The sequence below is a fragment of the Melospiza melodia genome, chromosome 1 (genome assembly GCF_035770615.1).
Source record: "Melospiza melodia melodia isolate bMelMel2 chromosome 1, bMelMel2.pri, whole genome shotgun sequence".
In the NCBI taxonomy this organism is placed as follows: domain Eukaryota; kingdom Metazoa; phylum Chordata; class Aves; order Passeriformes; family Passerellidae; genus Melospiza; species Melospiza melodia.
This window is the reverse complement of record NC_086194.1, coordinates 112879234-112899770: the sequence shown is the minus strand read 5'-3', so window position 1 is coordinate 112899770 and position 20537 is coordinate 112879234. Positions and strand designations below refer to the sequence as shown.

General features: G+C 37.7%; 1 protein-coding gene across 3 annotated transcripts; it reads right to left on the bottom strand.

Moving 5' to 3' along the window:
* Positions 1-292: 292 nt before the first annotated feature.
* LOC134422506 (uncharacterized) lies at positions 293-19814 on the bottom strand. 3 transcript variants are annotated; one of them, XM_063164625.1, is made up of 18 exons: positions 19695-19814; positions 18938-19017; positions 18002-18070; positions 17515-17545; positions 16297-16356; positions 15681-15740; positions 15295-15375; positions 14476-14612; positions 12553-12675; positions 11037-11079; positions 10007-10120; positions 9545-9653; positions 7493-7538; positions 7138-7197; positions 5017-5124; positions 3940-4036; positions 2752-2949; positions 293-1939 (listed from the first exon to the last, which is right to left on the bottom strand). In XM_063164625.1, exons 2-18 carry the CDS (start codon positions 18986-18988, stop codon positions 1860-1862), a joined length of 1467 nt encoding a protein of 488 aa, XP_063020695.1. In that variant the 5' UTR covers positions 18989-19017; positions 19695-19814; the 3' UTR covers positions 293-1859. The 3 variants fall into 3 exon arrangements, with proteins under 3 accessions (XP_063020695.1, XP_063020704.1, XP_063020712.1); XM_063164634.1 differs by lacking the exons at positions 18938-19017; positions 19695-19814 and adding an exon at positions 18285-18909; XM_063164642.1 differs by lacking the exons at positions 18938-19017; positions 19695-19814 and adding an exon at positions 18462-18909.
* Positions 19815-20537: the final 723 nt, after the last annotated feature.

The following is a 20537-nucleotide window of genomic DNA, read 5'->3' as shown; positions in this document are numbered from 1 at the left end:
AAAATAATACAATGCTTCTTCAGCCTCTATTTGCACCTGGTAAGAAAGGAAAAAATAAAAATAATTGTACAGCTGGATGGACTATGTTGGACTGTGTTTTTTGAAAACAGTTCCAGAAGCATTCACTTGCTGACTCTTATCCAGTTCAGGCTTCTCAGCTGTCTTTGAGAGGCACAGCAGCACTCTGCAGCATGCCATTCAACCATTTTATGTCAGTGTACTACAGATTTAGGGGTCTCTCCTTTGTCAGCATGCTCCTCCTGTACCCAAGCAAAAAAATCCACCTCAAATCCAAGTCACTTCAACTTTATTGTAACTCTATTTCCACTTGAAATGATTCCACAGTAAGAGGAAAAAGAAGCTGTCTCAGAGATGGCCATTTACAACAGTTGAATATTCTAATTTTGTTATTTTAATACGAGATTGTTTTGCATCTTGAAAACAAACAGGAAAAAGGTGTTTCTATTTTTATTTTCAGAATTCAGAATTTTTGCTGATTAAATTCACCTCCATGAACCAGGCATTAAAATTATTTCTATACAGAGTAAATGAACTGTAAGAATCTGGTTCCATCTCTGCCTCTGATAAGAACAGATTTAGATGCATTCCAGAAATTCCTCAGAGTTTCTTTAAAACACAGTGTTTTAATTTTTCTCTGAACTGTTTTCCTTCCTGGGTCCATTCACATAATAAAACTCATAAATTTTGTTGCTGCTTTCTTTGTTACCTTAGTTTTACTGCATCTTGCATTCCACGGTATGAAGATGTGAAACCATCAGGATGAGAATTCTCAAATTCCATCCAGATCTCAAAAAAAAAGTAAGTTAACACTAAAAAGTTCATATGCCATCTGGCCCCAGCATGTCTAAGTTACATCAGTATTTGGCTGCAAAGCTGAAGAGCTTTAATTAGAACCACTGAATGCTACCCAGCATCACAAGCAGGAATTTAATTTTAATCACTTTAAAAAAATATTTTTTCCCAAGCAAACTAATCTATAACCATTCAAAACATTTTTTCACCCTCTTACAAAAGTAGAAGTCATTAATGTAGAGACATGTACACTCAGTCAGAACCAGAACTAATTTAGTTGGAAAAAAACTCATGTTAAAAGAGCCTGAAGGACAGTGTAAGCCAGCTTTCATTTCATTCTCACACTGGCAGGATAAAAGACAAAAGATACTCTTGCCACTACATCAGTGCCTCTTAGTCAGAGCCTGCTTATATTTCCTGTTGGGAAATATCTCTAAATTTGCAAACTTCTACAAACTTTGCTGAGCTTCTATGCTCCCTAAATCAGCTATAATCCAGACACTTCTCGTCTCAGCAAGAGACTGGCAGTGCTGACTTTTTATTATTATTTTTAATCTTATTAAGAAAAAGATATGGAGACTTGTTCATAACCCTTATATGGGAAAGAGTTTTTATTACAAAGGCTTTTTAGTCAGTCCCAGCAGCCACAGGGAATAACTTCCAAGCATTTCTAGTGGGATGAGTTTGTACTGCTGAGTGCAGTAGTTCATTCTGCTGATAATTCTTTGTAAAAGAACCAACATTAAGAAAAGTTCAGACTGTCAATGTATTTAATAAAACTGAAGAAAGCAAGTTTACCTGTTTTAAAAAGCTTTTTTAACACAGAAAGAATGAGCATGAGCTTTACAAACTTTCCACAATATAGAACTTTCAGCTAAATGGAAAAATAAATAACAAGAACATCAAAAGCAAGTTCTTAATTTAATATAAAAAAACACTGTACAAAACTTAAATGTAAAACAAAATAACTCCATGAGGTCAAATGAAGTAAAGCAACAAACTTACAGTAAGTAAACATTGCTGCATTATCTCTATTAAGTACCATGTCACTGTGTGCTGCCATTGCTTGGTCCCCTCAGAGTTCCACTTTCAGTCAGGATCCTTATAACATTCGGTATATCGATTCCTTAGTTAAAGGCAAACAAACAAACAAAATCAAAAAACAAGCAATTTTATGATAAAATTCATTTAAAAATACATGTTATACTGAAACATTCAGATGCTGAGATGAGTTTTGGATCTTTCCTCATTAAAAGAAAAATACCTTAATGGAGAACAATCAGTATGTGCCTGGAAACTGTAAGCTTTCCTACAATGTACTCATCTTTAGTGTTCATTTTTTAACCTTTGTGAGGTTACACACTCTGAGAAGCTTAGAAACATACACAGGAAGCTTCTGAAGAGAGAGCAGGAGTTGACTGAAGACATGGGAAGGTTTAATAGCTGACACTTATTAGAAAGTTGTATGCAAAAGGGAGACTACTCGTCTCTGATTCATTATTATTTCTATGTTACTGAGCAAATACACTTCTTTCAGGAACTGGTAAATAAAAAAATTCTTCACTGTTGGTATTCATAAAACTAGCATTTCTCCACTTACAGCTCAGAGAAGATTCTAATTTTTTAATAACAATATATTTGGTTTTAGTTTACTGTCTCTTGCCATGCAAATATTACTATGCAAAAATGAGAGAAGAATTAAAAAAAAAATCAGCAATTACTAATGCCTGTATGGGAAAGCAGCTATTCTGAAATACCATTCCTAAACTGGATCCTGCAAAAGTTAAGGGTGGGAAAAAAGAATTCTCTTCAACTCTCCCTAATACCTCAAAGTTCTTTGACCCATATAAGTCCTTAATATTTCCCAGAGCTAATAAATGATATTATGTATATGTTTATATATGTGCATGTGTGTGTGTACATGTGTATGCAAATTACCTCTGAAAGCTGGATTTGATGCTGCTATTTTGTGCAGGGTGTCAGTAACCTCCTCAGCATTCATGTTTCTTACACTCTTCAAAAATTCAGTTGTGATGTTGTTCTCATATGCTGTTTCCAAAGAGCCACTTGAAAAGTTCTGGGCTTCATCTTCATTGGCTGGTAAGAACTGCTTAGCTGACCAGCTGCTTGAGTAGTCTAAAGAAGGGAAATACTACTTTTCAGTAAAAGGGGATTCTGAAGAGCCTTCACCACTCATTTCCCTTAACAGGGCTTTTCAAAGCCAGCATGCCCAGTCTGGCACAGCAGCATTGCTGGTACTGATCACACCTGACTTTGCTGCATTTTCAAACCACCAAGAGGCAGGAATGCTGTCCAGTTACAGAAAATCCTGGAGAAACAAGGGTGGGGAGGTAGGTGAAAGCAATTTCCATTACACTTACAAAACCAGAATAAATGTCTCAAATCTCCTATATTCAAAGTCACTGCAATTTTTGGTATTACCATTGTAAAAATTAAGGTTTTCAAAAGCTAAACTTTCTAGAAAAACTAGAAAATTGACACAGTACAGAAAAAAAATCACACAGAATAACCTCCCTAGTATTCCAGGAATCATGGCTTTCCAAGCATAGGGTTGTACTTCCTAAGTTTAAGAAAAACAGCCATTTGTTTCTATCAGAAGAAAACGACCTCCAAGCAATCCAGGATTGTTTGAAAAAATGAATCAGAAATACTGAGCCCAATTAGCTGAAGTATTCAGGTATTAAAGAGAATTATTCATCCTCTGCCACATAACTTTCTACTAACATCTTGATTTGACTAAACCTGCAGGAAACATCTCCTCCATCAAGAAGGGAAAAAAATATTGGGGGAAAAAAAAGCCAAAGAGTCTTTGAAAGTCTCCTTAGAAACAGGTGCCTTTGAAAACAGATGACAGGACAGTCAGAGTTGGTACTAACTCAATTTCTCCCCAAATCCTACAGTTAAGTAGGATCAATGTGTTTTAATTGTCTTCTAATATTAGTAGAGAATGGGGGAAAAACCCCAAACCATTTATGCTACTTGACTCTGGCTTTATTCTGCTCTTAACCACTGCTTTTGGAAAAGCAGGAAGAAAAGCTTACTATCATTTATGCAACATTTAATATTAAGATTAAACTATATTAAAGACTGCAAAGCCAACATTACCAGTGTCAGAGTCATTAATATCTGCTGAAGTTGGGCCAGACTGTTCTGTGGAATATTCTAGTGCTGCTTCTCCATTATATCCAGCACCTAGGTGGTCCTATGAGTTTAAAAAAAAATAAAAAGAAGTTTAAAATCTCACCAAGACAACCTCTTGGAACAATGAACTACTACATTTTTAATGATCACAAACCAAATAAAAAAACCAGTATTTCTGCAACAAAATCTGAAAAATCACATATTTCTTTGCAAATCATAGGGCTAATAACTTCTCTGTACACACTGCCCATCAGATCTCTATGTCTGAAAAAGCTCTATCTTAGGCAAAGAAGTGATACTCATTGAGCCTAATTCTCAACTTGTCAGATTTCAAAAGGAAGCATTTTACACTCATAATAGAAGATTTAGCTAAAAAAATTACCAGTTGAAAGATCACAGTTTAGAATACTAACAAGGCCTAATGTAGGAAAACATTTTGGTCTTCCACACCTTGTAGGTTGACAGTTATTTCAGTTAGGACTTCATTATTTTGTAACAATGTCAGCAGCCTCAGAAAAGTATTCAAAACACCTCCATATGTACTGCTTATGTAAAGATAAGTCAGTCAGAAGAGGTGAAAAATTGGGTTCCTAATAATGGAAGAAGAATGAGACCTTAGAAAAACAGTCCAAAGAGTAGGACCAGAAGTTGTATAAGAAAAAAAAAATCACATCACTGATGCGTGGTGAATAAAGTGAAGCCTGGGAACAGAAACAGGATACAGAACAGGAGTGTTATGCAAGTCAGTAGAGATGAGAAAAGCTTAAGTCAGAATTAAAAATGGGCAAAATGAGCAGAAAAACTTAGATGGAAGCAAAAGCATGGGAAATAAGTGACAAGATGACCAAAAATTAAGACTTGTCAACAGAAAAGCTAAAATTTTACCCTATCATCACTACCAAAATTTCTGTATTTAACGAGCAAAACTTACAATACAGTCTCCACAGTATTTTTGTTTTATAGAATCATCTCTAAAATTAAAATGCACAATCACAGGAATCTAAAGGTTTGTAGAACAAACCAAAACAAAATCCACATTACTTTGTTTGATGCAGCCTGCTGACGGTATTCCACCAGTGCATTTGTGAGAGTCTGTGTAACTTTCAGGATAAATGAAGCATCATCTTCATTCAGTATCTCAAAACTTTGCTAGGGAAAAAAGAAACAAAACACACCATAAAACATTTTTCCTCAGAAAACCTGAAGTATGAAAATTTGTAAACAAACCTGCAGGAACCTCCTTTTCTCTGTGTCTCTACCCTTTTGTCAGACTTAGATGGAATTACAAAGCAAATACAGTTTTTAATCCCATAAACTGGGGGAAGGAAGGTAGAATGAAAGAGAAATCTAAGAGAAGGAAGATGCAGCTATGCATCACAATCATTTGAAAAGGAATAAAACAAAAATACGCCTGGAAAGATATAGAAGATAATGCTTTTCCTTAAGTATTTTGATCTCTTGCCAAGATGCCTGCATACAAATGAATGTGTACACCTTCCCTGAGGCAACATAGTCATAACCAATTTCTCTAGAATGTAGCAAAAAACCAGAATGCTACTGAATTTAAATGTACATGCTGCCTTGCCTTACAATAACCTTATTTTTCCCTAAAAGTCTACAGAAAAATCAATCTTGAAGCTGTGAAGCTCCACTAGGGAAGCAAGTTCTAGCACCAACAGCACTCACAGAGAGGGCTACATTTGTCATCCTCCTGTCTATACCAAAAAAGTTCTGCTGAAAACACATTCTTGGGGACAAAGCAAAAAACTCCAGACATGTCCTAACAGTTCAAAGTCTTCTGGATTAGAAACAAACACACCAGACAATGGAAAATAAGTAATAGAAACTTAGCATTAAGTTCATATGAGACAGCATAACAGAGACTGTATTGTATTTTTACCACTAATAGTACTTCAGTCTCCTGGTTTACCCAAGTTATATTTAAGGAAGATCTTCTCAAAACCTATCTGGAAAAAGAAGAGTAAATTGTGGCAAGAATATCTTTGCTAGGAGGTAATAAAAGAATATAGTATGGACAATTATTGGACAGCTTTACAGAATACAAACAGCAAGTGCAGAAAAGATACCTGTAAAATTACTTTTCACCACATAACAAACTTTTGAATCCAACAACAATAGAAACACAATGCAGCCTTTGAAAAAATTACAGTAGATGCAAAAATAAACGATTTCCACACTTTGCAAAACAGAATAGTGTTCCAATCACATTCCCAATAGCCCTCTTTTCTTCTCAGAGGACAATCATACTAAAAAAGAAGATGCCTCAAAACAAATTCAAGTTTTATTGACAAGGTGTAGTCTCTATACCTAGTAATTTCCTATAAAACAAGAGGACAAAACCATTTTATGATAGTCAATAGTGCCTTAATTACCATGCAGTAGATCAGTCAAGCAACTAGCAGTAAGGATTTCCATTTCAGTGCTTTTATGGAAATCACCATTTCTGTATGCAAGATCACAACTGTTGTTGATACATCTAATAACTGGAAAAGAACAGTTTTCCACTGTTACTGAGTGTATCATTGCTGTCCATGTGTACCTAATACACATTTTCAACAACTGAACAGAATTCCAGTGTACTGACACTTACTTCAGAGAGGCACATTTTGCAGTTATGGGGGAGCCCTGTTTTAAATACACAACTTGCATTTTATTTCTTAAAAATCCCTTCTTTCCTTTCTATGTATCTGTGATATTTGTCTTCATTCTGCTTCTTTCTGTTACTGAACTTCATATTTCCAAATTCCTCATTTGAAAATTATAGACCAGTTATAGAAACAAAGGAGAAATAAAGTTTAAAAAGGTCATATAACCTAAACATGTAGTTAAGGAGTGAAGCTAAGATATAGTTGAAAACAAATAATTTTCAATGCAAGTAATTCCTCTGACAGTAAACCAATATTTTGGCAAAAGCAATGTCTAGAAACTTGAAAATTAATAGACACATTATAAATTCAGTGACATTCATTTTATTCTGAATCCTGCCTTCTGGCAAAATGGTAATCTGTTAGATTACAAGACTGCCTACATTCTGCCTTTCATTGCTTGCTACATTTTAGACTTAGCAAACCAGTGATTTCATTCTTAGTTTTTTAATTTTTCTTCCAAAAATTTTCTTGCAAGCTAGGATTTAACACTTACCAAATAACCCAACAGTTCTTCTTGACTAGTGAATTCTTCAGGATCTTCTGTAAATTCTTGCTGTTTGACATAAAAAGAGGTCCTTAGATCTATTATATGCAGCACATACAAATAAACAATAATAACTATGGTTACTCTACAATACAAATTGCTTGTGCTCTTATGAAATGGGTACATAGGTTTTCATAAAAAAGTAGGAAAAAACCTTGTTGTTTATAGTTTTGCCTTAGTAACTTTGTAGCTAATTTATTTGGAATAATATTGAGTAAGCAAACACCATTGCCAATCATATATGAAGAATTATTTGCCCAAATATTTGGAAACTGGAGTAACCCATTAATAGAAAAATATTCACCTGAGCTTCTGTGTTTTCTTCCTCTGATTGTTTATTGGTCTCACACCTTAAAATAGAATAAATAAAACAATAGTTCACTGATCCAGCAAAAATGTGTAGCCAGCCAATAACTGCTAATCAGTTTAAATTCCTGCCACACTACTACTACAGTAGTTCTGATACACTCTGAAAGAAAGGTCACATATTATTTCCTTAGAGAAATCCCAGTCATCCCAAATCATCATAAAAATTATTTATGCAGTGTGGATTTGATTTAGTGTGGTTATCTAGCACATAAGCTCTAAAACCCAGAGTTAATAAAAAAGCTTGGCATTGGTGGTAATAGCTCCAAGATTTTTGTACACATTGCAGCGAGACAAGGCTCCTAATTACAGCTGGATTTTTATCAGCACTTCAAAAACTAGCCTTTAAAAATTCAGCTATAAAAAATTGGTGGTTTACAATGCAGTCACCAAATAATGGGCATAAAAATATTCATATGGCAAAACATTCCTGTGCCATATTTGTGCTGTTCTGCCATTACCACTACTACAGATACATTCCAACCTTTTGCAAGCCCAGGAACCAGGGCTGAGAGTGGCTGGGTGTTTCTTAAATTCACCAACACCATATGACTGCCAAGCCTAAGCCCTCTTCTGCCTTGAAATGTTTCTTAGGAATCAAAAGTTTAGTAAAAGCAGATGATGATAATATAATTTATATTGTCAGATGAGTGTTCAGAAACTTAAATACAAAGAAATGAGGAGTCATAGAAATTCTCAGACAGGCACTGCAGAATCTTTAAGTGGAAACAAGCTGTCAATGAGGATCTGATCTTAGTTCTTTTAAGACACTATATATTGAGTTCTTATCTTCTCTAGTAGTCTCAAAAGAATAAATAACTAGTAAAGAAACAAGGTGAAGCCCTAATTTAGTTACTAACTTCCAAGTCAGTGTCTCACTGCAACACCTGGCTGTTTATAGTCACCCAGAATCCATCTGAGCCAGATTAAAAGAAAAACATTAAGTGATATTCCAAAGGAAGCTATTCTTAAAATTTAAAAGTACAGGACTGCACAATGAAGATCAGTACCAGGCAGAAATAGACCTCAGCATCTCCAGACATGGATGGCTGAGCTTTTATCCATTTCCTACTCTTCATGTTTTCACAGACTGGTTCAGATTCAGAACTGTTAGTTATTTGAAAGCCAGTAAGTAAACACAAAGATTCATAAACCTGGACTTGAATCTGGTTTCAATTCATTGTTTTCCATAATGGCTGCTCCACAGAGAGGCAAGTCTGAAAAAATGTACTTCAGGAACATGAAAATTTCTTCTTTAACAATGAACAAGCAAAAGCTGTTAGCCCTCCATGTCTGGGAGAGACACTACTGGTTAAAAGTTAGAGCACATTCCAAGGGAATGCCATTAAGAAAAAACCAAGTAACTAACTTGGAACAAAAGTCCTGTGTCTGGCTTGATGCCTGTATATCCCTTTCCAAATGCCCTCCTGTGGCTCCTGGTGCTGCAGGAAGATGACCAATGCTGGAGATGTCCTCCTCACGCAAAGGCTGACAGTTACTCACCTCACAACTCTGTTACTAATAAGATGCTCACAAGCAGCAAGCACAGTTTCACCATTTTAGAACACAGCTGCTCCTTTGAAACACTTATTCTCCTTTGTAAAGGAGAAACCCCAACTGTTTCAACTACTACTGATTGTCTTTCCCTTCCAAAATCAGTTCACATACCACTTTAACCATCTGACATGAACCTGTGACAGAGGCAGTTTTAAACCCTGAGGAGACATACTTTTGGAACACTTTGAGCAACACATGACAATAATACTTTAAGGATAATAGTTAAATACAAGAGCCAGCTGCATCCAGAGCAAAGTCTGAGGTCACTTTACATACACCAGGTTTTCTGTCAATGACAGAATTTTAAGGCTCAGCACAATTTCAGAAGACATGGATTTTACTATGCAAATCCAATACAGACAATTGTCACACACAACATTTTCCTTTAAGTTAATTTAAATGGGTTTGAAGGTGGTGATTTTTTTTCTTTTACCATTCTGAGTCATTGCTGCTTTCAATAGCATTATTAGGTTCAACTTTTTCATCTGGTTTTCCCTGTTCTTCCTGCCTTTCTTCATTCTGCTCCTGAACATTATTTTCACCTAAAACAATAAAAAGGTATGTTAAGTGATGTTTTTCCAGTGTTTAATTTTAAAAATATTCTAAACAAAGAATACTTCTAAAGACAACATCAATAAAATCTAAAGGTGGAAGTAAGGTATCTTATGAAGAAGTAAAATAAAAATTGAACCTAAAAATCAGTAGAAATAGAATGTTTTCTTCACAAACACTGGGATTATTCCTTCCTTTGCCACCGACCCCAAGGCCATCCACACAACTGTGCAAATTCACCTTTATAACTCTGTGGAAGCCATGAACAGGCACATGTAGTACATAATTCATGCACTGGTGAAAGTTAAAAAAAAACAATAAAAGAAATAATTTTTCCTCTTACCTTGCATAGGCTCTGTCAGTTCCCCATCTTTATTATCTGTTTTTTCTGCATCACTAAGGGGCGCATCCACATGCTGAACTTTAGCTTTTGAAGGGCTGTCCTCTGCACTGGGAGCTAAACAAACATGCTTGAAATGTAGCACAATGGACATTTTCTTGATAGAGGGTGGTTCTACTACTGCACTTCAATTTCACCTAGCTCTGTTTCTAGGCAATAGTACTTACAAACACCAAGAATAATTTTATTAGCATTGTTATGTGACACCATATTAAATATGAACTACAAGTCAGCAACAAAGTTTAAACAAAGTATTTTATAGCCTGGTTATAATTACATGCTTGCATCTCCTAAAAAATGTAAATACTATAAATGTAGTAGAATGCTACGAAGTCACATGCGAAATAAGACACATTAACCAACAGGTTACAGTCAAGAAATCTAATTTGAATAGGACTGAGCTTATTTCAGACCCCTTTTCTAGATTCAAAATGGCTATTTTTCTCTTCAGAGTACAACACTGCTAATTTAGATGATCTCATTACTTCTACTGAGTTATTTTAAGGTACCACTTACATGCTAATATGCATTAAAATTAAGTACATTAGTTTTAATTCAAATCTTTATTTTTCAGGTAATGCAAATCATAGCAAAGTTTAGCCATTTCCTCAACTGGCATTCAGCAATACTGTCTGTCCACCTGGACAACACTGTACTTACAATGAGCTTTAAAACATTAACTGAGTGGGGAAATCTCAGAGATACCACATTCCTACAATTCTGTGAGTATCAATGTCTAGTAAAACAGAAAGTTTTCTATCAGAGAGAAGAGCTATAGCTGTGCTTTAAGAATTCTGTATGGATTTCTGTACTGCAAATTAACTACTAGCACAGAGCCCCAACCTGCTCCTTTTGTCCAGTTCACCAAAATGCTGGTGAGTATCTGGCACTGCAGAGACAACACTGGTCTGATTTATATCAAAGGAGGACCAAATTAGAAATTGATAATTTGCACCCCACTGAGCACACTTACATTCTTGCCATTTCCTTCTCGGTTTTGGAACACCTATAACAACCTAAAAATAAAACCCATTTATGTTAGTTATTTTGTGAATAAAATTATTTCATAGATATTTCATCAGCATTAATTTTTATTTTTCTAGGAATATATGACCAGTAGTGTAAAATATATGTGTGTAAATCCCTCAATGGATATTCAAAAAGCCGATAAGTTAGTTACTGAGGCATTTATTTACCACAAATAAATTTCTTCTAGAGCTTAGAAAATAAAAGGAAATTAAACAGCTGAATTCAGATGATATAGCAGTAAAATTAAACAAGGTTACACACAATGTGTTTAAAAGTTCCCTACATCAAAAATGGATTGCTATGGAGGTAATAAACTACCGAGAAAAAGAAAAAGGTCTATAAAATAGATGGAAGTAAATATTTTCATATCCATGAACATAAATCTCAAGTAAAATAAACAATCTCAAGTCAAGAAGAAATTCAAGTAAGTCAAATGAAAATGTTGCTGCTAACAGTCAGTTGATTTTCGTTTTAAGCAGAGGTTAAAAATGAAGGACAGACAGAATGGATTTGATAATCTGAAATCACTCCCTTCTACAGCATTCATTCTTGACTTGATCTTCCAATATTCCCATATTTGTTTTTTTATCAGAAAAGGGTAGGATCAGAGCAGGCTCTAATCCTTGAACCTAAGTGTGATAGTATCACACAGAATGGGAGGACACTGCCAGCTTTAACATAGGAACCTTGGGAGCTCCACTTTGGAAGGAGACATCTATGCACGTGAAGTAGCATGAGCTAGGGATCCTGTCAGGAAACAAGTTGATGGAGAAAACAAATTAAATGTGTACCACAAAGAACTGTGAGCACCTCATTAAGCTTGTCATGAACCAGCTGGTGGTAAGGTGAACCTCAAGAAGAAACTTCACCAATATCCTGTCCACATAAAGGTATTATAAATACCACTGCAGTGTAAGTAAGTATCAACAGAGAGCAATATGAAGATATCTCCACATGAATATGTTTCTAAGGGTCTGTCAGTTTCCCATCTTTATGGGCAGCCCCCTAAGAATTTAAGTTTATGGCACTTCTGTGATGCCACAGCACTGCTGATTATTTCATGTCAACCTGCAAATTCCCACACTTCCATCTGTACTATGAGAAATTTTACCTGGCTTCCCTGAGAATTGCCACAAGCTGCTTACAAAACAGAAACTACTCAGAAAAATTACAAAGCCAGTTTCCTAGCAACAAAAAAAAATCTTATTTTACACACACACACAGAGCTGTGAATTGACTAAATATTAGTATATATATTCTGTGTTATTTGTGCACTCAGATAGAGAAATTTTGTCCAGAATAATCCCAGAAGAATTGCTAAAATGACAAAAAGCATCTGTAAAAAGGTTTAAAAAGTAAGATTTTCCCACCTTCCAAAGCAAATCCATCCACCATAATGGAAATTACATTTTTTTTCTTTATTAAATATAAACCTTCTATAATTCTTAAGAGAAATGTACCTGTATTTGTTTTCTTCCTTCTTTCTTCTCAATTGTTAATCCAATTTGCCTAACTCTTTTGTTTAGTTCAGAGCCTTTACCCTTGACTTCATCAGATTGTGCTATCTCTGGATAATGTTGTCTCTAGAAAATAAATGCAAGTCTTTAAGTCACACGACTCCTTCCAGATCTGGCACAGTTAATAATCATTGGAGATAAATCAACTTCTACATATACACAGCAGAACTTATTAAAATAGTTATGCACAGAATAATTTAGGGAATTGAAGCCAAATCTTCAGCCCAAAACAGGGTTGACACTGAATGCTGAACTGGTTGCGTCGGGCTTTGCCTGCTTGGGTCTAAAAACCTCTGGAGAGAGGGATTTCCCCTTTCTCTGGACAACCTGCTCCAATGCTTGACTGCCCTCACAGCAAAAACTTCTTTGTGTCATGTAGGAAAACGCCCTGCTTGAATTTATGTTCCTGCCAAGAAGCTCCAAAAAGGGTCTGGTTCTGCCTTCTTAATGACCTCCTCTGAAGTACTGGAGGGTTACTGTTAGCTCTCTCTGACACTTTTTCTTCTCCAGCCAGAAAAAACCCAATTACCTCAACTTCTCTTCATAGTACAAGTGTGCTTCAGCCCCTGACCATCTTGGCAGGTCTCCACTGGACTAGCTCAATTTCATAAATAGCCTCCTTTCTGCAGTAGCACAAAACTGAACACAATACCCTGGATATGGCCTAGCAAGGATCAAGAACAGGGGAATAATCACTTCCTTTGATCTACTGGCTGTACCCTTGTTAGTAGAGCTCAGCTTGCTGCTAGCCTTCACTGACACCAAGCTACACTACTTATCTTGAGCTTGTTATCCACCAGGCTCCTTTTTCAACAGAGCAAATTCCAGTCATTTAGTCTCCTGTCTTTTCTGCTACCCAGGGTAATCCAACTCAGGTGCACAACTTAAAAGTTATCCTTCATGACTTATTATATTTTTATAGTATTTAAGAATTTAGGAGAGATGCAGTTAACAAGTGTAAGATTCAGAATTGCAGGAAACAGTTCCAAGTAAGCAGGAAATGCAATAGCTGACAACATCAAAACTCAGCATGTTCATCTCAATCAATGACCAGAAACAGCATGGTGTTTATGAAAGACATCACTGCAGATTCATAGCAGCACACCCAACATTAGGCCTGAAGCTACCCCAAAATACTATGTGAACTCAGCTGTCTGTGACTTTAAGATGTGTTCAACATAATACCAATTTTGAGAGACTTTTATGGGGAGTATCAAAATACTTTTCAGTATATTGCTTTCTCAGTTTTGTTACAGCCCATCCTAAGCCAAGTAAACACTCAGAGACTGGAAAGCCTAATTTCTCTAAACATATTAAAAATTATAATGTTTGAATGTTTGTGAGCTGACATGAACCTCAAGAGCTTTGTCATAAAACAAGCAACAGAACAGACATTTCTTGTCAAGCCTCAAAACAGAATAGGAGTTGGGTTTTCCCCCCACTGATTCCACGTCACTCTATCTAATAATCTGGTATGTATCACATTCTCTAATATACATCATGTTCATTTATAAATACATTCCTTTTAAAGCATATGAAAGATGGAATAGTTTCTTCATTTATACTGTTCTTTTACATAAGACAAAAATCAGTCAAACATCTATTTCTAGTCTAGTTTAGGTATAGATTTCATTATTGATTGACCAAAACAGAATAAACTACACTGAGTATCAAGCAATGGACAGACATACACATCACTGATGAGAAGAATTTTAAGTCTATTCATCACACCTGCACAATTGCAATACCAAGATTTTCACAGAAGCTCATGTAAAACCTTAATTTTATTTTTTTAAAAATCAAAATTTGACTAATTCTCCCCTTTAATCATTGCATTAAAACAAACAAACAAACAAAAGAACTTACCAAGTATGCCAGTCTGTGCTTGGAACCACAAACATGCATGAACATGTTACTCAGTCCTGTTTTACAGTAACATAGTTGACATTCATAGAGAAAAGGAACATTGTCCTTTGTTCGGTATTCTATTATGTAATTAAGTCCTGTATTGAAAACAAAAACCAAACAACTTAGGAAATTTCATGTTTGCTGGAACAAATCATCAGTGCTGGTTGCAAAGGAGCTGATCTTAAAGCCCTGACATATAAGGAAAAGATTACTACTGCATGTCAAGTACATCAATGAAGACGTTTGGAACCATCAGGTATTTTATCTTTTGGGTGTCTAGACTTAGAGCACCAAAGGTATAAAACTGATGTTTTTAGGATGTCTTATGCTTACCACATAGTACTCAACAATTTATTTCAAAAATCCTAAAAAATAATAGCAACAATTATTTTTTAACTAATTAGAAGGGAATGTATTTTAATGAATGTCCCTAGTTGGTTTTTTCTGTCAACTCCTATCTCCCCTCCACTGGATGGGTAGTTAAATTGCAAAGAGCCACACTGATCTCTTAAGTTAAAGCTCATTTTTGTCATATCACTTTAGATTGTGTCTAGAGAATATTGTCAACTTCAGGTATCTAATCAAATATGTTCCAGGCCAAATCCAATGATTTTGTCACTGCAATTTGTCACTTCCATACCATACTATTGGGTACTCAGTACAACCATAAGGAGATTTTGTAACACATTACCTGACTTTACATTTTAAAAAGCTGATCTGTACTCTTTAAAGGTAAATATCACAAAACCAAACAATTACAGTATTAAAAGCTCTCACCAAGTGCAGGTTCTGATTCTTTACATGTATTAAGCTGGTCTTCCAGTGTCTGTCCATGAAGCTTCTCTGGCTCAAGTGGCGCTGTAAGGAATTCACATACAAGTGAATCCCTGCTCATACATGGTCCCACATCACAAATTAAGTCAGTTAATATGAAACATTATTTCCCTCAATCTTATTTCCACTCTTTCCACAGCATTTGAATTGCAAAAATTAGGTATTATTACAAATTATTACTGCAGATTGAAAGTACAATGATCAGAAATAAATTCCCAATGACCTGCTAAGATCTAGACATCACTTGTAATGTTGTACCTCAAAATTTTTTATTTCTTCCACTTTTTTTTTTTCAGGGAGGTGTGGGGAGAGGCATTAAACATTCTTACCAAAATTGGAAAGTTTCGCAGGTGTTTTCATTTTCTTCCCTAAGCAACTTTCTGTTTTAACTAAAAAAAAAAAAAAAAAAAAAAGAAAACAAAAGTAAGAATCTGAAAGAAGTGGATATAAAATTGTTAGTACAGTTGAAAGGACAATTTGGTAAAATAACTGACTACTTTAGAAAAAACTTTTTGAGCTTTTGCTGATAAGAGAAAACTAAACTATGTTTAGTTTTGAATGTGCTAAGAGATTTTTTTCACAGATTCATGGACGATTTTGAGTTGGAAGGGACCCACAAGGATCACTGAGTCGTGTACAAGTCCCTGCTTGGGGAGTTGGTCCCCATGTACATGGTCCCACATCACAAATTAAGTCAGTTATCATGAAACATTGTCCCCCCAGTCTTATTTCCACTCTTTTTAAAGCATTTGTATTGCAAAAATAAAGTATTACTACAAAATATTACTGCAGACTGAAAGTACAATGAACAGAAATTAACTCCCAACGACTTCATAAGATCTGGACATCACCTGTAATATTGTACCTCAAAATTTTTTATTTCTTCCACTTCTTCTTTTTTGGGGGGGGGAGGGAGGTTTTGGGGAAGATGTCAAACATTCTTACCAAAATCAGGAAGTTTCACAGTTGTTTTCAATTTCTTTCCTAAGGAACCTTCTGTTTTAACTAAAAAAAAAAAAAAAAAAAAAAAAAAAAAAAAAAAAAAAAAAAAAACACAAAGAAGAAAACAAAAGAATCCCACAGAAGTGGAAATAAAATTGTTAGTATAAAAATAATTTGGTAAAATAACTGACTGAATACTTGAAAAACACTCAGAGCTTCTGTTGACATGAGAAAACAGCTATGTTTAAGTTAAGTTTTGAACATGCTAAGAGATTTTATTCACAGATTCACAGACTGTTGTGAGTTGAAAGGGACCCACAAGGATCATCGAGTCCTGTTCAAGGAATGAACCCTTGACCCTGGTGTCAGTAGCACCATGCTCCAAAAGATGGACAAAAAACATTCACACTAAACAACAACAAAGTTATTTCATGTCACAACATCAGGCAATTCAATGAAGCAGGCAGAGAGGAAGATCAATCAAGTTCAATGTCTCTAAACATTTGAGGGCAACCAGGAATTTCAGGATATTTATTTCAGCAAGCATACAGCTGCTAAATATTTCATCACCTAAATTTCCATTACAGTCCAAACAAAAATTCTCAGATCAGGTAGGTCCAATGACTATGTCTGACTTGAACAATAACTTTCAAACAGAATTCTAGGAGCAGTGAACTGTAGAAACCTGAAAAAACATTTTGGTGCATCATGAAACCAAGTTAGGAGAACAATTGCAGATGTAGTTAGACCTTCACTCCTTCTGGAACTAGACCAGTTCATCAAGACCCAGAGGAGGTTTAACGATTTATTAAACTTATTAAAAGTATTAAAAATATCTTCATTAGCTGAAGCAAATAAAACCCTTTTCAAAAACAAATGTAAAGTATATACAGTATTTCTACATGCTTTAAGAAGCATAGGTTTTTAAATTATATTTTAACTTTTGAAGGTCTCTAATGTCTTGAATTCTTTAGGGTTTCTCAAAAATTTAACATAGGTGATTTTTAGTCTTCTAGCTAGTGCTTGTTAATCAACTTTGCATACCTCTTGCTCACATTACTGATTGATTAGGTAGCTATATCATAAAAAAGCACAGGATAGGTCTTAAAGAACAAGTCTTGAGAAAGTCTTGTTTTCATTTGTTTCATAAACAACTACATTGGGGTAGGGAGAAAGATGTGGGTACAGGACACAGCAGGAAGCAAAAAATCTTGCACTTACTCATGCCATGAGTTTTCAGTGCTTCTTCAACCTAAATTACCAAGTTATCAACCAAAAAATAAGAAAGGCACTTAAGAGTCAAAAAACAACAATGCATAGTTTTCATTATATAGAAGTTCAATTAATACCAACAGCATAGACTATCTCAGGTGAAAAACTACATGAAAATTAAAAAAGAAAAACATCTCTTTTTCTTCTGGAGATTGTCTATGATTTAAGCAATTCCATTTTCCCTTTATTAACAGCCACGTATTCTCATGTATTGTCTTTACTAGACATAAAGTTGTAACATTTTCTGACAGGACTAACGTACAAAACCACATTCTACTTTATCATTGTAGAGAAGACAGTAAGTTAGCAAAACTAGTTAAATATCTGAAATTGTATGTTTCACCACCACAATAAAAACTAGATTTCAAACCCCATAATGTATTGCTAAATAAATTGGTAAAATCTGACAAAAAGTGCATTCCAAAGCTGATCTTACCGTCCTGTGTTTTGCTCCAAGGAAATGAGTCTGCAAGTTTAGTGCAGAAGAACACCAGATTTTGCAAATCTAGATGAAAGAGAAGAATTTCTAGCATTGCACACAGACCAAGACAAATAAAATACCACTCATATCAAAACAGATCTACTATCAAATTGTTGGTATAGCTTAAGTTCTACACAAGTACTAGCACTTCAAAGACAAACTAGAGCAATAAACTAGACAAATTCCTGAAACTGAATATTTAAAGGCTTCAAGACCACTAAAAGACAGTGAAACAGACCAGAGTCTCCACATCACGTGAGAATTTCAGATGCTCCAGAACTCTGCCATTATCTCATAACACTGTCTGTGCGGGCATGTGTGGATAAGTGAAGGCGGATCCAAGACCTTCCTCACACACTCTAGGGAAGGGAGAGCCACAGGCAGGGCATTAATTGTGACAAGCCATGACACCTACCTGAGGTGAGCCTGTTCCCCTCAGTGCTGCATCCACACTTACTCTGATCAGCTCAGGGCCTGCCTCACTCCCTTTGGAAAACTTCCCTATCACAGCTGGCTTATGCCTGGGTCAGTTCAAAACGGGAGCAGATTCAGTTTAAATTCACGTGAATGAACAGCAGCAGCCCAAATATTTTCTTCTCCTCTTAAAATCCCAGTGTGCTTTAAAAAAACAGCAATAAACCTGACAACTAGGGAAATCAGGATTTTTTGTTCTGAGCAGGATCTACACTTAATCACCCACTAAAAACAATGCTTTTATTTAGAAACATAATATTATTCACTTTAATAAGCGATTCTTGACACACAGCCAAGTCAAACATGACAAAGTCACCAAAACAAGTTCAGGTCCAGTGCTATTTACCAAGCTTGCACAAGAGAAAAAAAATAACATTCACACTTGGTTTAGGTACAACTTCTAAAGTGAATACTTACATTGCAGTAAAAGGGGTTTATTTGCTTCTTTATTTCACTTTCAGGGTCCATATTCAGTCTTTAGATGATAAAAAAAAACTCTAGGAAAATTGCAGAAAGATTTCAAACTGTTGTTTGAGCTTCACAAAATTATTTCCATTTTTGTTCCTCTATATGAGGGTTGGGCACATTCCAGCTTTATTTTGCGTCTCGCCTTGAGTTATATTCAACCTTTAACTTCCCAGGCTAATGATCCTATTTTCAACTCGAGAGCAAAACTACAGCATGGAAAGAAACAATTGTTCTCCGCGAGCTTCCCTCGGGAAACATTAACGTCACCAAAAGATTACGCAGAACAAAAACTAATGAAACAAAAATTAATGAAACAAAAACTAATCCGGGGCATTTCAAGCTTCCCCCTTCTTTCCCGGGACAGGACTGTGCGCACGGGCTGGGACAGATGACACAGACAGCGGGACCGGCCAGCTGGCAGTGCCGGGGGTGTGCCTGGGGAACAGGCGGCACAGGCGGGGTTCGGCAAGGACACGCTCCCACCCGGCCCGCGGCGGCCAAGGAAAGGGGGAGGAAGTAAAGGAGGGAGGGAGGGAATGGAGCGAAGGAAGGGAAGCAGGAAGGCCCCGAAGCTCCGAACCGCACGCCAGGAGCGGCGCAGGCGGCAGAGCGCCCTTCCCGGCACTTCCAGTCCCGCCGGAGCGGACACAGACGCTGCTCCCGCCGGAGCCGGCAGAGCGCCGGGCCGCCGCTGCCCACAACTCACCGGCGGGCCGGGCAGAGTCCGGAGCCCGGAGGAGCTGAGGGCGCTCCCTGGTGCCGCACCGGCACCTGCCACCGACCCGCTCGCTGGCGGGAGCTGCGCCACGCCGGGCGCGATGAGGCACGGAGGGGTGGCGGGAGCCCGGCCGGGCCGGGTACGGCACTGCGCGGTGCCGGCGGGCGGGGACGGGAACGGGATCGGGAACGGGAACGGGAGCGGGGCGGCCGCGGCAGCTCCCGGCTCTTCCCGCGGCCGCCGCTGGGGGCGCTGGCGCGCAGGCGCGTGGGCCGCCGGGCGCTGTCGGAGGTAAAGCCCGAGCTGGGTCCGCGGCCGCCGCACCGGGGCGGCGATCGGGGACTCCCTGCTCCGCTCCGGGGCCCTGGGATCGGGATGCGGATGGGCACGCCGCGCTAGGGACGTGCGTCCCGGGAACTCGGGCTGTGTCCGGTGCAGGAGGAGCTGCCCACCCACTTCCTGGCGGCCGCCGGGTGTTCGCACGCCGCTCCCCACAACACACACACGCGCATTTCCCGCGGCCGCCTCCGACAGCTCCGCCGCACCTGCGGGCGCGGGATCGCCCGGGCCGGGTGTCCCCGCGGCACACGGCGGTGTCCCCGTTGCACGCGGCGGTGTCCCCTGCGGGAGAGGCCGGCGCCGCGGCGGGCGGGAATCCAGCGCGGGGTTTGCGGGGAGCTGGAGGGAGCGGTGTCGGCGGCCTGCGGGCGGGGAGCTGAGGGAGGCGGGGAAGCAGGGAGGGAGGGAAGGAAGGAGGCGAGAGGCGCTTTGTTACGAGGAGCCGCGGGGCCGCAGGGTGGGGTTGTCCCCGCCGCCGGCGCTGGTCCCCGC